The following is a 15794-nucleotide window of genomic DNA, read 5'->3' on the forward strand; positions in this document are numbered from 1 at the left end:
GTCCTCCCTCCTCAGTGGTCAGCCGCGAATGAGCTGGGCCGCTCCCTTTTACATTCAGGCAGCACTTGGCACATACCCAGCATGGTGTGAGGGGTGCGACTTCCACCATCCATAGAGTAGGGTTAACTCTTTCTTGCCTAGCATGGGGTATACACACCCCATCACAGAAGGATAAAGACAAAGATACACGCAGGGACAATACATCAGTAAAGTTTGTCTAATAAACCTCTGACTGACCCTCCCCACAATCACTGGGCCAGCCCTGTGCAGATTCGGCTGATCACAGCGGACAGGAATCGAGAACATGGTGAGATTGAAAATAGATTATTTTCCTCAGGCCTGATCTACAATGCTCAGGCTGCCTCTGAATACCCAGTCATGTTGTGTGTTCAGGGCCCAGCTGCCCACAGCCCTTCCCCTCTCCTGGGCTGTTTGTGTTCCCTAGAGAAACTTCTCCACTTGTGACCGCTGCTTCTAATCAGACCCCTTGGGAGGAAGAGATGAGAAACAGAGAAACAAACATCTCTCCCTCACCCACAATCTCTGCCAGTCCTTGCTCCTGATCTGGTGGGGAAATACAGTAAAAAAGTCTGTTTGGATTCTAAGCTGGCGAAGTTGCTTCCTCCCCAGCAGCTCCCACAGCTGGTTGGCTCAGGTTTAATAAGCCAAATTGCACCTACGTGGACACTGGCTGAAAGTCCGTATGTGGTTGCTCAGGGGCAAGGTTGCAATGTGCCGGGATCTCGGCCTGGTCCCTAGTGGGGCAGGTCTCCCGTCATACATAAACATAGCTAGTAACTAGTCAGCCTGGCTAGTTCAGTGGGTTGAACATCAGACTTTTAATCTGAGGGTCCAGGGTTCAAGTCCCTGGTCAGGCAATGAACTATTCCCCAATATCTCTTTGGAGACCTCCTTGATGTTACTTGGGGGAGCAATAGCTCAGTGGTTTGAGCACTGGTCTGCTAAACCCAGGGGTGTGAGTTCAACCCTTGAGGGGGCCATCTGGGGCAAAAAAAATAGTTGGGGATTGGTCCTGCTTTGAGCCGGGGGTTGGACTAGATGACCTCCTGAGGTCCCTTCCAACTCTAATATTCCATGAACCTCTGTGCTGATTGGCCCCCTTGTCATCAGTCTCAGGGGAGAAACCAAGGGCTCAATGGAGTGTGGAGCTCTTCTCTCCCCCGGGAAGGGGTGTATAATTTTTGGTGATGCCTAGAACAGGTCCAGTTCCCCCTCCCCCAACCCCCAACTGCCTAAGGCTCTGGGAGGGAGTTTGGGTACTACGTGCAGGCAGTGGGCTGGGGCAGGGGATTGGGATGCAGGACGGGGGTTGGGGTGCTGGCTACTGGGTGTGGGCTCTGGCAGGGAGTTTGGGTGCTTGGTTTGGGCTCTGGGCTGGGACAGAGAGTTGGGGTGTTGGAGGGGGCATGAGGCTGGGCCATGGATGAGGAGTTTGGGGTGCAGCAGGCAGGCTGCCCCAGGGCTGGGGGCCAGAGAGAACTCCCCACAACCCTCTCCCCACCAGCAGCAGAGAGCTTTGGGGGAGCAGTCGCCCTCCTCTCCCCTCCTGGCACGACACTCACCCAAGCCCCCTCACAATGTTGCTCAGGAGGTCCAGCGAGGATAAGCCCCCCACCCGGAGTCGACTTGGAGTCACCTACTGGGGGGGTGGGGCTGCCATGCGCCTTCTCCCTCCACAGCCGTAGCAGGCACCTCAGCCTGGCCCTGGCACTGCTGCCTTGTAGCCAGCAGCAGCAGTGGCCGGCCAGGGAGCGCAGCGTGGAGCTGCAGGGGGCAGGGATGCTCGGGGGAGGTGCACAGGGATGGCAGGCGGGGCCGGGGGAGAGACCTGGCCCCGAACAATGGTGAAGCCACCCTGCCCCCAGCCCTGAATTTGCTGGAGCCCAGGAACGCCTGCTCCCAGGTCAGGCTGGGGCCTTTTGGCTGAGGGCAGCATATGTGAGGGCAGCTGGCATTGGGTCTCCTGCCTTGCCCAGGTACGGGGTAAACAGAGAACTGCGGGCCCCAAGGGACTCAGGCCACTCGTCCATTGGGGGGCGAGGGGGGGTGTGCATCTGGGAGCCTGGAAGAAGCCACCTGAGAAGAGGAAAATCAAGTGTGGTGGGGAAGCCGTGAAGATAGCTTGGGAAGCTGCTGGGGATGTAGCTAGTTCTCTGGAACTGATGTGGCAGGACTTGAACAACGTGGCTCAGGGAGATAATGTTGCGACTGAGGTGAGTAAAGCAGATCCACACCTGTGACTGCCCCAGCCCGGCTGTTCCCTGGCTGCTGTTGGCTGAAGGATTTTCTTTAAGGGGAAGGAAGTCCCTGCTGCTCCGTTGCTGCTAGAGTGACCAGAGGGCAAGTGTGAAAAATCGGGACAGGGGATGGGGTGTAATAGGTACCTGTAGAAGAGAAAGCCCCCGAAATGGGACTGTCCCTATAAAATTGGGACATCTGATCACCCTAGTTGCTGCTGCAGTGATGAGCTGCCAAAATATTAACAACCGGTTCCCTCCTCCTCACCCCACGAGGGGGTCGTGCCCCATCCAACCCCCCACGTTCCTTGGTGAATATGGTGAGAAAGTTCTTCACTTTTTCAACTGCTGAGTCTTTCATTGTTGCACTCCATGCTTCTAACCAGTCAGTTGAGTTTCTTGCAGAAAGATAATGAGCATTTGCCGGTCTTGTTCGGAATCACTGTCCAACTTCAGGATACACTTAACAATGGTCTCCAGTTTGTAGTGTGTGGTATCTCTTGCTTAAAGAGAAAGTATGATGTGATACCCATGTTTGTTCGCGTAAACTGAGTTTGTCTCCAGCATTCTTAACAGCCTCATTAAGTACTTCTAAAATTGGCTTTGCCAATGACTGGCTTATAAGGCTTTTTGCATGTCAATGCAGTCCAGAGGATTGGTGTTTTGCAGCCTATTCACATAGTTTGTCAGCATTGGCTTTGCTGATCAATCTGGCAAACCAAGCTCCTCCACTTTTACTATATAAATCCATGCTATGCTCATATCTTGAATACTGCATGCAGTCCTGGTCGCCAATTGGAACCCAAACAGACGACTGCTTGTTCATTTGATAGAGCTGCAAACTTCCCTGGAAGACATGGTGGAGTACAAGCTGTCCTCAGAGAAAAGTAGGGTAACCCTAATATCTCCTATCCACACTGCAGAGACCATCTACTCCAGCAAGGGATAGTACGAGCAGTAGAATCTTCAAAAGACATTTTAAAAGCTATAAATGTAATGTCTTCATTATACTCTTTTCTTTTTGCTTTTTTCAGCAAGAGTCCAAAAGGACTGAACATCTTGGGGAAAAATAAAAGATACATTGGGACTGAAGTTCAAATTAGTCCAACCTGGGAAAACCCACTCGCTTTCTCATGAGCAAGCTTTGGCTGTAGTCTTAAAATTATTGCTACCATTATTATTGGCTGTAGAATGTTTCTACCAAGATGGGACAGATATAAGTAGTCAGGCTGGTGGACTACTTTTGCTTTCAAGTTCAGAGAAGACAATCACAATTCTCTCTCTTGTAAGTCTATTAATAAAACCACTCGGGTCATTAAACAATGGCATCCAGACATCTGCTACAATAATAGTTGATCTGTGTCCAGCAATTGAAGCTACATTTGGATCAATTAGAGAGAAATCCATTGACAACGTACTGGAAGAAGCAAAGACTTCAGTCCAGAAGTTGACTAATGAAGGCATTTATATTGAATCCTTAAGTGAAGAGGACAAGAAATGTTTGTTAAGCCAGCTGAAAAAGTACGCAGATTTGATTCTTACAAATCTACAATAGCAACCTCTGGATTCTACTCAACCTCTGTGTAGCTTTTACAGATGCCTGTCTTACATGCCCCCTCGCTTGGGCCAAAACTTTGAAAGGTCTCAAGTCTGCCTTCTTCCTGTGCTACTCCTCTCATGGTACTGCTCTGCTACCTACCCCAATAGAGGAGAACTAACAACTTAAAATGCCTTGTTCAAAAATTTTCTAACTCCTGAACAGCAAATGTAACTTTTCTTGTCTGCATAGTAAACACTGGCATTTTTATCTGTTTGAATAACACTGGTCTACAGTTTTTGAGAAGTCGTCTGCTTCAGAGATAAAATGTGCTATTTATTATGTATTTTGATGTGCTGAATTCAAATATGACCATTAAAACAACTGATTGGCTACTGTTTCTAAGATATTTAAGTTTTTACTTTTTATGTCTATGTATATTGTGTAGATAGTAGAGTTTTAATAATAAATTGTAAACCTAAGTCTTTTCATGTGTTTGTGGTTGCTTTACATGATAATATTTCACCTGTCCTGTTTATGTAACACTTTAAAAATCAGCAAAAGGGTTATATAAATAAAATTTATTATGAAACAAAAGGCAAAAAACTATTCTGTACAGAGTTTAGTCCTATTCAGTGTCTACTTGGCGCTTCTTGGCTTGTCTCTTGTATTCATTAAATGGAGCATCTCTTGTCACTGTCCAGCAATAGTCTGCAAGCATTGATGGGCTCCATTTGCCCTGATAGCGTTTCTCCACTGTTGCAATGTCCTGGTGAAATCGCTCGCCGTGCTCATCGCTCACTGCTCCGCAGTTCGGTGGAAAAAATCTAGATGAGAGTGCAAAAAATGTATCTTTAGTGACATGTTGCAACCAAGGCCTTTGTATGCCTTGAGGAGGTTTTCCACCAACAACCTGTAGTTGTCTGCCTTGTTGTTTCCGACAAAATTTGTTGCCACTAACTGGAAGGCTTTCCATGCCGTCTATTCCTTGCCACGCAGTGCATGGTCAAATGCATCATCTCGAAGAAGTTCACGAATCTGAGGACCAACAAAGACACCTTCCTTTATCTTAGCTTCACTTAACCTTGGAAATTTTCCACGGAGGTACTTGAAAGCTGCTTGTGTTTTGCCAATGGCCTTGACAAAGTTCTTCATCAGACCCAGCTTGATGTGTAAGGGTGGTAACAAAATCTTCCTTGATTCAACAAGCGGTGGATGCTGAACACTTTTCCTCCCAGACTCCAATGACTGTCGGAGTGGCCAATCTTTCTTGACGTAGTGGGAATCTCTTGCACGACTATCCCATTCGCAGAGAAAACAGCAGTACTTTGTGTATCCAGTCTGCAGACCAAGCAAGAAAGCAACAACCTTCAAATCGCCACAAAGCTGCCACTGAGGTTGGTCATAGTTTATGCACCTCAAAAGTTGTTTCATGTTGTCATAGGTTTCCTTCATATGGACTGCATGACCAACTGGAATTGATGGCAAAACATTGCCATTATGCAGTAAAACAGCTTTAAGACTCGTCTTCGATGAATCAATGAACAGTCTCCACTCATCTGGATCGTGAACGATGTTGAGGGCTGCCATCACACCATCGATGTTGTTGCAGGCTACAAGATCACCTTCCATGAAGAAGAATGGGACAAGATCCTTTTGACGGTCACGGAACATGGAAACCCTAACATCACCTGCCAGGAGATTCCACTGCTGTAGTCTGGAGCCCAACAGCTCTGCCTTACTCTTGGGTAGTTCCAAATCCCTGACAAGGTCATTCAGTTCACCTTGTGTTATGAGGTGTGGTTCAGAGGAGGAGGATGGGAGAAAATGTGGGTCCTGTGACATTGATGGTTCAGGACCAGAAGTTTCATCCTCTTCCTCGTCTGACTCAAGTGAAAATGATTCTGGTGCATCAGGAACCGGCAGTCCTTCTCCGTGGGCTACTGGGCGTATAGCTGATGGAATGTTTGGATAATGCACAGTCAACTTTTTCTTCTTTGACACACCTTTCCCAACTGGAGGCACCATGCAGAAGTAACAACTGCTGGTATGATCTGTTGGCTCTCTCCAAATCATTGGCACTGCAAAAGGCATAGATTTCCTTTTCCTGTTCAACCACTGGCGAAGATTCGTTGCACAAGCATTGTAGCATATGTGTGGGGCCCACCTCTTGTCCTGATCTCCAATTTTGCAGCCAAACTAAAGGTGATAGGCTTTCTTAACCATAGTGGTTATACTGCGCTTTTGTGATGCAAAAGTCACTTCACCACAAACATAGCAGAAGTTATCTGCACTGTTCACACAAGTACGAGGCATCTCTGCTCACTTTGGCTAAACAGAAATGTGTCCCTTTGCAAAATCAAACACTGACAAATAAGAGAGCACGACACTGTTTGATTTCTAGAGCTGCTATAGGGCAATTCGTTCTCCACAAGCGACTGCTACAGGAAGTGTTAGAAGTATGCGCAGAGCAAAAAAAGCATTTGGAAAGAGGGTGATCATCTTATTTGTGCACATTTATTCCAGAACAGCCTTTGGAGTTGATCCTGCTGAAATGTATCTTGAAAGGGCTTTCAGTTCATCACCTAAATCATTTGCATCAATAACACACATGTCATCATGCGTGAACACTGTCTCTAGTGCCCTGCATTGCTGGTGTAGGTCTTCTTCAGGTATAGTGAGTAGTTTTGGAATATCATACAACATCCCAAATATACTGCTGTGTTCCTTGAGCTGCATGAAATGTTTTTCAACTGACTGTATTGCACAATCTAGCGCCTGGTTAAAGAATTCAACTTTGAATTGTTGTTTGAGGTCTCTTATGGGATTAGCCCGTGCCTCGTAATCAAAATGTCATCTTCTTCAGTGACTCTTGTATTCTTGAATGGGTGGGAAAATCCCCCTCAGGGATACAGTATGAGCCAGGTGTCTTTGTCCCCCACCCAGAGCCAGGGTAGGATTCTCTCCCCAGGGATGGAGCCTGGCGGGAAAGTGAAGATCGGGGCCTTGTCACCAGCAGTGATAAATGTCACCTGCCCCTGGTCACAGTCCAGACAAACCCGGATCCTCTTTGGGACCCGTCGCCAGGGCAGACGGGTCTCAGGGGAGGTGAGGGCCTGGAACTGACCCTTCCACAGCCCCACAGCCCAGATCCCATCCTCAGGGCTACGGCTGATCCATCCCTTCCTCTTCACAGACTCTCTTGCCACCCCCACGGCCCAGAATCGCCCATCCCCCACCTGCACCTCCCAGCAATGTCTCCCCGAGGTGAATCCCTCACAGCCCAGCACATAGTACACAGTGTCAAATCTCCCAGGGTTGTTGGGCAGTCGCTGCCGCGTGTCTCCACCGTTCACACTTTTCCGATCCTCAGACAGGACGAGCTGGGGATGAGCCGTGTCTGGATTCAGAGTCACATTCGCTGCGGGGAGAGAGAATCAGAGCGTTAGTTGCAGAGATCAGCCCTGCGGGAGGCTGGAACCATTTCTCATATTCCCCAGCAGCCCCGTCCTGGCTGGGACAGCCCTGGATCCCAGGGAGCTGCCTCTGTCCTGGGCACCTGAGTATGAGTAGAGATGTCACTACAGTTCTTCAGCCTGTTTAATAGGAGCCACTTTATTGGTTTCTCATTTCCTTCCAGGGGCTTCAGCTCCCCCTGCTGGGGCTGCTCCATTCCCAGAATCAGAGACACACCCAGGCAGGTGTCAAGAAGGTTTTAGTGAGAAAGGAGCAGAGGAGGCAGGTACCAGCTATAAACCCCACAGAAGGAAACTCCCTCCCCTAATGCAGCCTCCACTGCCAAGCCAGGGAACAGAGAGGAAGGTGCAGCATTGGGGAAGAGCCACTTAAGACCAGAGAGTAGGAAGTGTCATCGAGTGGGGTATCCCCATCCCCAGCCCAGAGAGAAGGGAAGGGAGGGGGGCAGCATCAGAGGGAGAGCATCTCCCCAATCAATGAAAGAGTGAGCAACTCCAATGGGAGAGCTTCTCTGGGGGAATTCTGCGCCATATGCACATGCATAATTAATGGCCTGCACACATTTTTATTTTTTACTGCAGAAAGTAACTTCTGCCAGAAAGTTGCTGCGGTTCTGCCTTTTGCCCACCAGAATTGAGCAGCTGCTCCTGGGTGGGAGCAGCCCCAGGTCAGGAGACAAGGGATATAGCGGAGAGACAGGTGCGTGGGGTTGGGGGCAGGTCATAGACAAGGATTCTAAGGGCTATTGAGGAAGGACAATTGGAACAGGGGCTGCATGGGAGTGGAGGCACAGAGCCACATGGGACAGGGGTACAGGGCCACATGGGAGAAGGGGGTGGCTGAGTGGGGACACAGAGACACATGGGGATAGGGGAGTGGGTGTCTGATTGGGGATGGAGGGACATAAGGTGACAATGGGGAGGGGGTACAAGGCACATGGGGACAGTGGCAGATGTGGCTGACTGAATGGGAGAGGCTAGGGGTAAGCTAAGGTCTGCATTGGGGAGGCTCCCTAAAAATCCCTCCCAGCCTCTCTCCTCCTCCACAAAAAAATCCTGTTCCATATTTCTCTCACCCACAGTCAACAATCCTCCAGGTTCACTCCCAGGCTCCTTCCTTCTCCCTCAGCTCCTCCATTCCCCTGACTCCCCCAAGTCATTGCACTGCTTCTGAGGGGGGCAGAACATATGGTTCTATATTCTAGTTCAAATTAATTACTCAAAGTTCTGTATTTATATGCCTAGTAAGGAATCTATTTGACAAAAGACATTTCCTGAATCTTTTTCATTGTCTGTATTGTTACAGACATACTTGCTGACAGGTACTTTGAAATAAATTGCCAAAATAATTGAAACTATTGTGATTATATTGTGTTCTTTTGACAAATAAAATATGCAGAATTTTAAAATATTGTGTGCAAAATTTGTAATTTTTTGGCACAGAACTTTTAATGTGTTAGTGCAGAATTCCCCCAGGAGTAGAGAGCCCAAGCCTGCCCAAACAAAAGGTAGGATGTTGGAGAAGAGTGATGAGGGAGACTTCCTCTGCCAAGGTTAAGGAGAGGGATGTGTCAGCCCTCGAAGTGAGTTCTCTACTCATTCCTCTCAATTAAATATTTAAAAGCCAGTGAATGTCTATACAAATTCCAGGGTCAGATTTAAGGGTGTTTGGATGCTGCTCAGGGAGAGCATTTCTGTTCATCAGAATGGACATGAACTCAGCACCAAAGTTGGTGTCAGGATTGTTTGTGTGACTTCAGCTTGGGATCTCCTCCATATTTATGATTTCATTTTTAGGGCTGTGAACATCATGACCACTATCAGTTTGGTTGGTAACTTTAGGTACAATTTCATGAAAATGTTTTCATGGGACTTTTATGATAATGTAAAACTATCTCCATCTGCAATCTCACCCTGTCGGTGTGCTTCTAGGGGTTCCACTCTTCTTATCTCCAATTTAGCTGGCAGAATGTCTGGAGGGGGAAAGGATAAGAGAGGTGAGATTTCAGGCTTTCATATTTATAACAGCATCACCACTCTGAACTCTTAGAATTGTATTTTCATCATGACAGAGAAACAGACAGAGAGGCACAGAGACACACTCAGATATTTAAAATAAACTAATCTAAAACCTTCTCTTTCCTCTCTCATTCAGGTATCTCTCAGCAATGGAACCAACATCCTTGCAGCCTCACAACCATCCCAGGACACATAATCCATAAAACAGATTTATTTTCTCCTCATCAACCCCTCCCACCTTTCAGATTCCAGCTGGTTTGTCTCATTCACTTACGGGCTTTTGTTGTAACCTAGACCCAGATCATACAAAGACTTTGGCATCACAGTAACTTTACCCAGTTTGATCACTTTGACACTAATTGGATGTTGAGAGTTTGCAAAATCCTGGCTTTAATTGTGAGCTGCTGGGTCTGTTTACTCAGCGTTTATACTGACTGACTTGGCTTTGGCCTGGTTAGCAGTTTGCTTGACATAAGGGAATTGTTGCCTTAAGTGACCTTCATATCAAGTGATATGTTCCTAAGTTGAGATGTTTTGACCACACAATATGCTTAAGGAGAACAGACACCCAAAATGTACTGCCCAGGAGTGGTAAGCAAAGTCCTAAAATCCCTATGCGGAGGAAAGAGTCAAAGTGAGCTATGCATAATTAGCGGTAATAAACCAATGAGAAAAGAGAATAACATGAAAATATCTTGGAGTGCAAAGTCCTACCAATAAAAAAGTTCATGCATGTGAATTGCATGAGTTATATAAGATATGATTATTAAATAACACTCAAAGGTGATTGGAAAAGAACTAATAAATATGTAATTTGGATTTTTATAGTGTCAGACAGTGTAAGGGATAGTCAGAGCTTCATAGGAGAAATCCCCCGTGACCTGCCTACGCCCCAGGAGAAGGGAACTGGCCAGCACTTCTTTCTATATGCGATGGCAAGTAGCAAATATCCCAATGGCTGGTGATGGGGCAGTAGACGTGGAGGGCTCAGAGTTACAGAGAATTCTTTGCCGGGTGTCTGGCCAAAATGCCCAGTGTCTAACGGACCACCATATTTGGGGTTGGGAAGGAATTTCCCCCCACATCAGATTGGCAGAGAGCCTGGGGGTTTTTCGCTTTCCTCTGCGGTATGGGGCATGGATCGTTAGCAGATATTAAACTAGAATAAATGATGCATTCTCTGATTTGAGGACTTCAGTAACTCAGCCTAAGGTTAGGTGTCAATTGCAGGAGTGGGTGGCAAGGTTCTGAGGCCTGCAATGTGCAGGAGGTCAGACTAGATGATCGTGATGGTCCCTTCTGGCCTTAAAGTCTATGAGTCATTTCTTACTTTAACCGTAATTGTAATGGCAAGGCAGGCTTTTGGTAGAAATAAGGGTTTGAATTAATCAACCTGAGGGTCTTGCACCCCAAGTCTGTGGCATTCTCACCCAACAATTAAATAGATCCATCATCTAATTATGAACCAATTGGCCAGAGTCATTCTCCTCCCCCAGTCTCAGAGGCTCATCCCAATTTCCCCTCCTAGGTCCCTTCTCGGTACCTTTGAACTTCCTCAGAGTCTCCATTACAGCAATAGTTTTCTGGGAGAAATCACTGAGTCTCACTTCCAGTTCAGGAGAAATCTCCCTTGGCTGCTGGAACTTCCCCTTCTCACATCTAGACAGAAACAATGTCACATGGTTATCTTTCATGTAGTGACTCATTATAAGTTCTGGCTAGTGAGCTGCTGCTCTAATGGGCCTGGAGCTACAATTCATCTACACCTCCCACCCTCAGAGCAGGTGCAACACAGCCCTTGGCCGTGAAACATTCCCACTTACGGTCCCATTAATATTCTTCGGCTCTCACCTGGAGAGACCAGCTCTGGAGATAAGAGGGGAATTGAGTCTCCAGGGAGAATTCACTCATTGGCCTCCATGCTCTGAGGGACAGGAGGTTCCCATGCAAAGTGCTGTAGAAATTGGTCCACTAGGAACTAGACTGAGACACCAACTCCCCCCTCCCCAGCTCATTCCATACAGATATCAGGAGGGAAAGTCTCTTGACCACTGCTGCCCTGGACTGAATAGTGACCAGTGCCCCAGCAGTGACAGGCCCGTATTCCATCCCCACAATCCTGAGGCAGCCAGTCCCACAGGTATGTGACATTGCTAGGAAATACTTTAGGTCAGTCTTTCCCAATGAAGGGATAATTCCCGAGTCTTCTATAAAAGGGTGAGAACGTGAGGATGAAGTTGATCAGAGAGATTTGTATCCAAAATATGACCTTTCCTCACACATTTGGCTGTAGAGCCCTGTGGAGATGCGGCTCTAACCATCTCCAAGCTCTTTCCCAGCATTGTGAAGTGTTTAGGGGAGTGAGAGAGCCACGTACCTGCTCAAGGTGCTTCTGACATCCTAGAGGAGAGAGAGAGAAAAGAATCTCAGTCCCATCTGACGCACACAGGGGATCCTAGGGAAGGGATTTAGCAAGTACGAGGAAAAGAACGCCTGCCCTGACCCAGAGCCATGAATCGCTGAGCTAATGGGGTTATTCCCATCTCTAATATCTCTGTTTCCGTAACACTGTAAAGAACAATAGTCGTTCACATGTCAGGAACGCACACGCTGAGTTACACTGAGATCTCCGACTGCTGGACCCAGCGCTTATGATTCAGGAGCCCTCCCTTCCCTGTGTGGGGATATGGGATGTTTCTCACTCAGTCTCACCTGCAGGAATTCACTCGCTGGCTTCTGACACTTCCCCTCCATCTCACTGATCAGCTCACTGAGATGGGAAATCTGCTTGGAGAGTTTACTGACATTTTTATTTTGTATCTTCACAATTGCCTCATGCAGCTTCTCCAGCTGGGCCAGCAGGAGTCGCTCTTGTTCCTCCAAGAACTGCCGCAGTTGCTGAAATTCAGACACAATCTTCCGCCTCTCGGTTTCTGTCTGTTTCTAGAATAAATAAGGAAAGGGCTGGTCAGGAACATGGATGAAGCCTGAGGGCCTTTCATACAGTCTTACAAGAGAGAGTTTCTTTACAATCTCTAACACATCTGTGTAGAGACCAGGACATGAGCTGTCAGGCCTGCTGCTCAGAGCTGCAGTTGGAAGTCAGGAACTATGGCCAAAGTCAGAGCTGGAGTCAAAGTCAGGATCTCACCAAGGGCTGAGGACGGAGTCGAGCTCAGGAGACATGCCAAAGGCTGAGTCAGAATCAGTGTCAGGAGTCACGTGGGGGGGTCAGGGCTGGAGTCGGAGTCAGACAGCCACGCAGAGTCAGGCCGGAATCAGAGTCAGATAGCAGTACTCCAGGTCAAACCTCAGCCAGGAACAAAGCCAGGGCAGGGCCAAGCCAGAGGCCAGTCCAGCAGCAGACCAGGAGTTCACTCGGTTGTTTGGCCAACTTCCCGTGACTCCTGCTGGTGTAACTCGTGCATCTGAACGTCTGCTCCAATCAGGAGCTTTGTAGGCAGATCTTTTGGTGGGCCACAGTTCCACTAGCCCCTCCCCTGCTGGCTCTGGAGAGCTGCTGGGTTGTGGTGACCGTCTGGGGCCCGTGGACTGGAGTTCAAAATCTGCAATCTTTCGCATTGTGGCACTGGACTCTATGTTCTCATCACACGGGAGAGGATTTTCTTACAGCTTCCCATTTGGCCCCAATGTCTCTTAAAGGGATGTCTCCATGTCTGACGTGGTTCGGACACTGTGTCCAATGGCCTCAGAGGGTACATCTAAACAGTAGCGAGCCTCCAAGCCCATGGCAACACTCAGGCTCTTGCAGCTCATGCTACCACACCAACAACAGCAGTGTAGACATTGGGCCTCCAGCTGGAGCTACTGGGATATAATCAGTGTAGTCTGGGAGAAGTTTTGTGAACACCATAAGGAATAGTAATTAACTCACTAATTAAGCCACATCTTAGATGCTGCAGAAGGTGCTGTTGTCTTTCTCCAGGGAGAGAACATTTGTGATTCACACACCTGTGTACACACACACACACACACACTTAGAGTATCCCATGATCATGGAGAAACACACACAAGCCCACATTCACCAAGGCCACAGAGAAATCTACCAGCAAACAACCCTCCCATCTCCATGTCCCAGCAGGTGAAGAACAACAGGCACCTACCAGATACTCCTGGCTTCTCTTCTCTACAGCCTCTTTAAATCCCAGCAGCTTTTCTCTCTTTTCCCTCAGGGTCTGCAAATGGGCCTGGATTTTTTCCTGACAAACAGAAATGATTTAGTGGGTTTATTTTGAGGCTGACTGTCTGTTTGTAGGGGGCATTTTCCCACCTAAAATGCAAGATATGTCAGTCTTCCTAGCTAGACTAGGTGGGGGAGGTAACATCTTCTATTGGCACAACTCCTGTTGGTGAGAGAGGCAAGCCTTCCAGCTTACACAGAGCTCAGCTCTGGGGAACATACTCTTTCCTAGACCTGAGCTCTGTGTAAGCTTGAAAGCTTGTCACTCACCCACAGAAGCTGGCCATGAGCAGATATAACTTAGAGAATTTTTTCACTTGACCACAGCTCGGAGAGCCACCTACCTTGTCTTTCTAATATCCTGGGACCAACACAGTTACAACAACACTGTGTACAACAGTGGGTTCTTCTAGATGTAGAACATCAGAGACACCAAGGAAATGAAACCTTATTAATGGAAACTGGGAGTGTTTTATATTCAGAGTTGAGTTATTACGTCCACTTTCTCCATTGATTTAAATTGGCAGGAAACTGGTCTCACATGGTGGTGAATATTTAAGAAACAGTGATATCAATCCCAGAAGCCGCCGGGGAAGCCATATAGGTTGCAATGCTCAAAAGAACCCAACTCCATTGATTCTCAGCCCTGTACCCCTGGGGATGGGATGGGTTGGACACTGATCGAAGGCCTAGGGCAAACCCCATTAGATATGTTGATTTGTGTTAGGAACAGCTGGGGTTTTCCCTAGCGCTGTCCTAGCCCCTTTCCGTGGCAATGGCCTGTAGGTAGCTACCCCACCATCCCCAGCAAAGGTCCCGGAAGCAGTGGATTCTGAGAGATTTGCATAAGCTGCATTATGGGACTAAAGGAACCACTCTGGCTTGTCCTTGCCCACGTACAAACTAGAACAGTTCAGACTGACACTGGTCAGCTCCAGCCTGTGGTTAGTTTTGCTACAATCCAGTGAAATCCCAGTGGTTCTTGGCATGAACCTGAGCTGTCTGGAGCCCTTTTGTGTGTGGACTCAAGATGCTTGGAGTTCACATGGCGTTTAGCCCAGTGACCTCCTCTAGCGCAGGCCGGCAGCATCTGAGTTTAACCCTTCATGGAGCAACACAGGAGTTCAGAATCCCAGTGGGAAACTTACTCTCCCTGCTGAGCCTGGGGCCTTTATCAAGGAGTCTTTTCCTCCCGCTGTCCGCACTTCATCACTGCTCAGTGCTGCTGAGGGGGTCAGCGTAGCCTAGTGCTTAGGATGCTGGACTGGGCCTTAGAAAAGTAGTTTATACCCAGCTCTGCCACTGACCCACTAAATGACCTTGGACAAGTCACTTCCCCTCACTCAGCCTCGGTTTCTCCTCCCACCTTTTGTCTCTCTTGTCCAGTTAGACTGTGAATGGCCCAGGGCAGGGATTGTCCCTCACTGGGATTTGTGCAGGGCCCCCTACAATCGAGGTCAGATCTCATCTGGGGTCTGTAGGGGCTGCTGGGATGCAAATAACAATTATAAACTCTATGATAAATCAGTAATAACAGCCATAGCATGTAACTCCCTAGGGTTACCATCCGTCCGTATTTCCCCGGACACGTCCGGCTTTTGCGTCTCTAAATAGCCGTCCGGGAGGAATTGGTAACAAGGTTAAAATGTCCGGGGTTTTTTTCTCCCTCGCCTCCCTCCCTCCCTTCCATGCAGAGTGTGGCTGCTGATTGGGCGGCTAGGCCGATTGACCCACTCCCATTGGCCTCCAGCAGCCAGAGCCCTCCCCTGCTCCCCCCTCCCTCTCTCTGTAGTCCTGTGTAACACACAAACCGACCCATGTGGAGCCAGAATGGTAAGAGGAGTGGGGGGGGGCAGTCAGGGAGTGGGGGAGTGTTGGATGGGTCCCCAGCCTCCACCTGCCACCCCCCCTCCGTGCATCCCCCCCTCCGTGGGTCCCCCCCCCCGTCCCTGTCTGCCTCTCCCTTGTCTGGGTGTGCTGGCTCTGGCAGTACACGCAGACAACTGCTGTCTGCTGCCCCCGGGTCCTAGTGCCCCAATCCACTAATGGGAAGACAGGCTGCCCTTACCCTGCCCTTCCACCCTAGCCCTGAGCCTCTCCAACACCCCAAACCCCCCAGCCTTCATCCCCACACACCCTAATCCTCTGCTCCATCCCTGAGCCCCCTCCTGCATCATGAACCCCTCATCCCCAGACCCACAGCCCTCACCCCTGCATCCCCTCCTATCCCCAAACTCCCTCCCAATCCCCCTCCCCCTTCCCACACACCCCCTCCTGCCCTCAAACTTCCTCCTAAAGCCTGC

The 15794-nt window shown here is 48.6% G+C and overlaps 1 protein-coding gene and 1 non-coding gene across 3 annotated transcripts in view; one reads left to right on the forward strand and one right to left on the reverse strand.

Annotated features, from left to right (window-relative positions):
- The first annotated feature begins 805 nt into the window (after nucleotides 1-805).
- On the forward strand, nucleotides 806-878 carry TRNAK-UUU (transfer RNA lysine (anticodon UUU)). The gene has a single exon. It is a non-coding gene; the product is annotated as a tRNA-Lys (tRNA).
- LOC112061430 (zinc finger protein RFP-like) overlaps nucleotides 821-15794 on the reverse strand; it is a 44059-nt gene continuing 29085 nt past the window's right edge. The window contains exons 2-7 of one of the 2 annotated variants that reach the window (XM_065565097.1): nucleotides 13415-13510; nucleotides 12003-12233; nucleotides 11668-11690; nucleotides 10834-10949; nucleotides 9185-9244; nucleotides 821-7216 (exon numbers count right to left, since the gene is read on the reverse strand). In XM_065565097.1, coding sequence (XP_065421169.1) covers nucleotides 6699-7216; nucleotides 9185-9244; nucleotides 10834-10949; nucleotides 11668-11690; nucleotides 12003-12233; nucleotides 13415-13510 — 1044 coding nt within the window. In that variant the 3' untranslated portion in view covers nucleotides 821-6698. Of the gene's footprint in view, nucleotides 7217-9184; nucleotides 9245-10833; nucleotides 10950-11667; nucleotides 11691-12002; nucleotides 12234-13414; nucleotides 13511-15794 lie in introns of those variants that run through there. The other variant, XR_010592084.1, reaches the window with a different exon arrangement.

The sequence above is a fragment of the Chrysemys picta genome, chromosome 12, assembly GCF_011386835.1.
Source record: "Chrysemys picta bellii isolate R12L10 chromosome 12, ASM1138683v2, whole genome shotgun sequence".
NCBI classification, from domain to species: domain Eukaryota; kingdom Metazoa; phylum Chordata; order Testudines; family Emydidae; genus Chrysemys; species Chrysemys picta.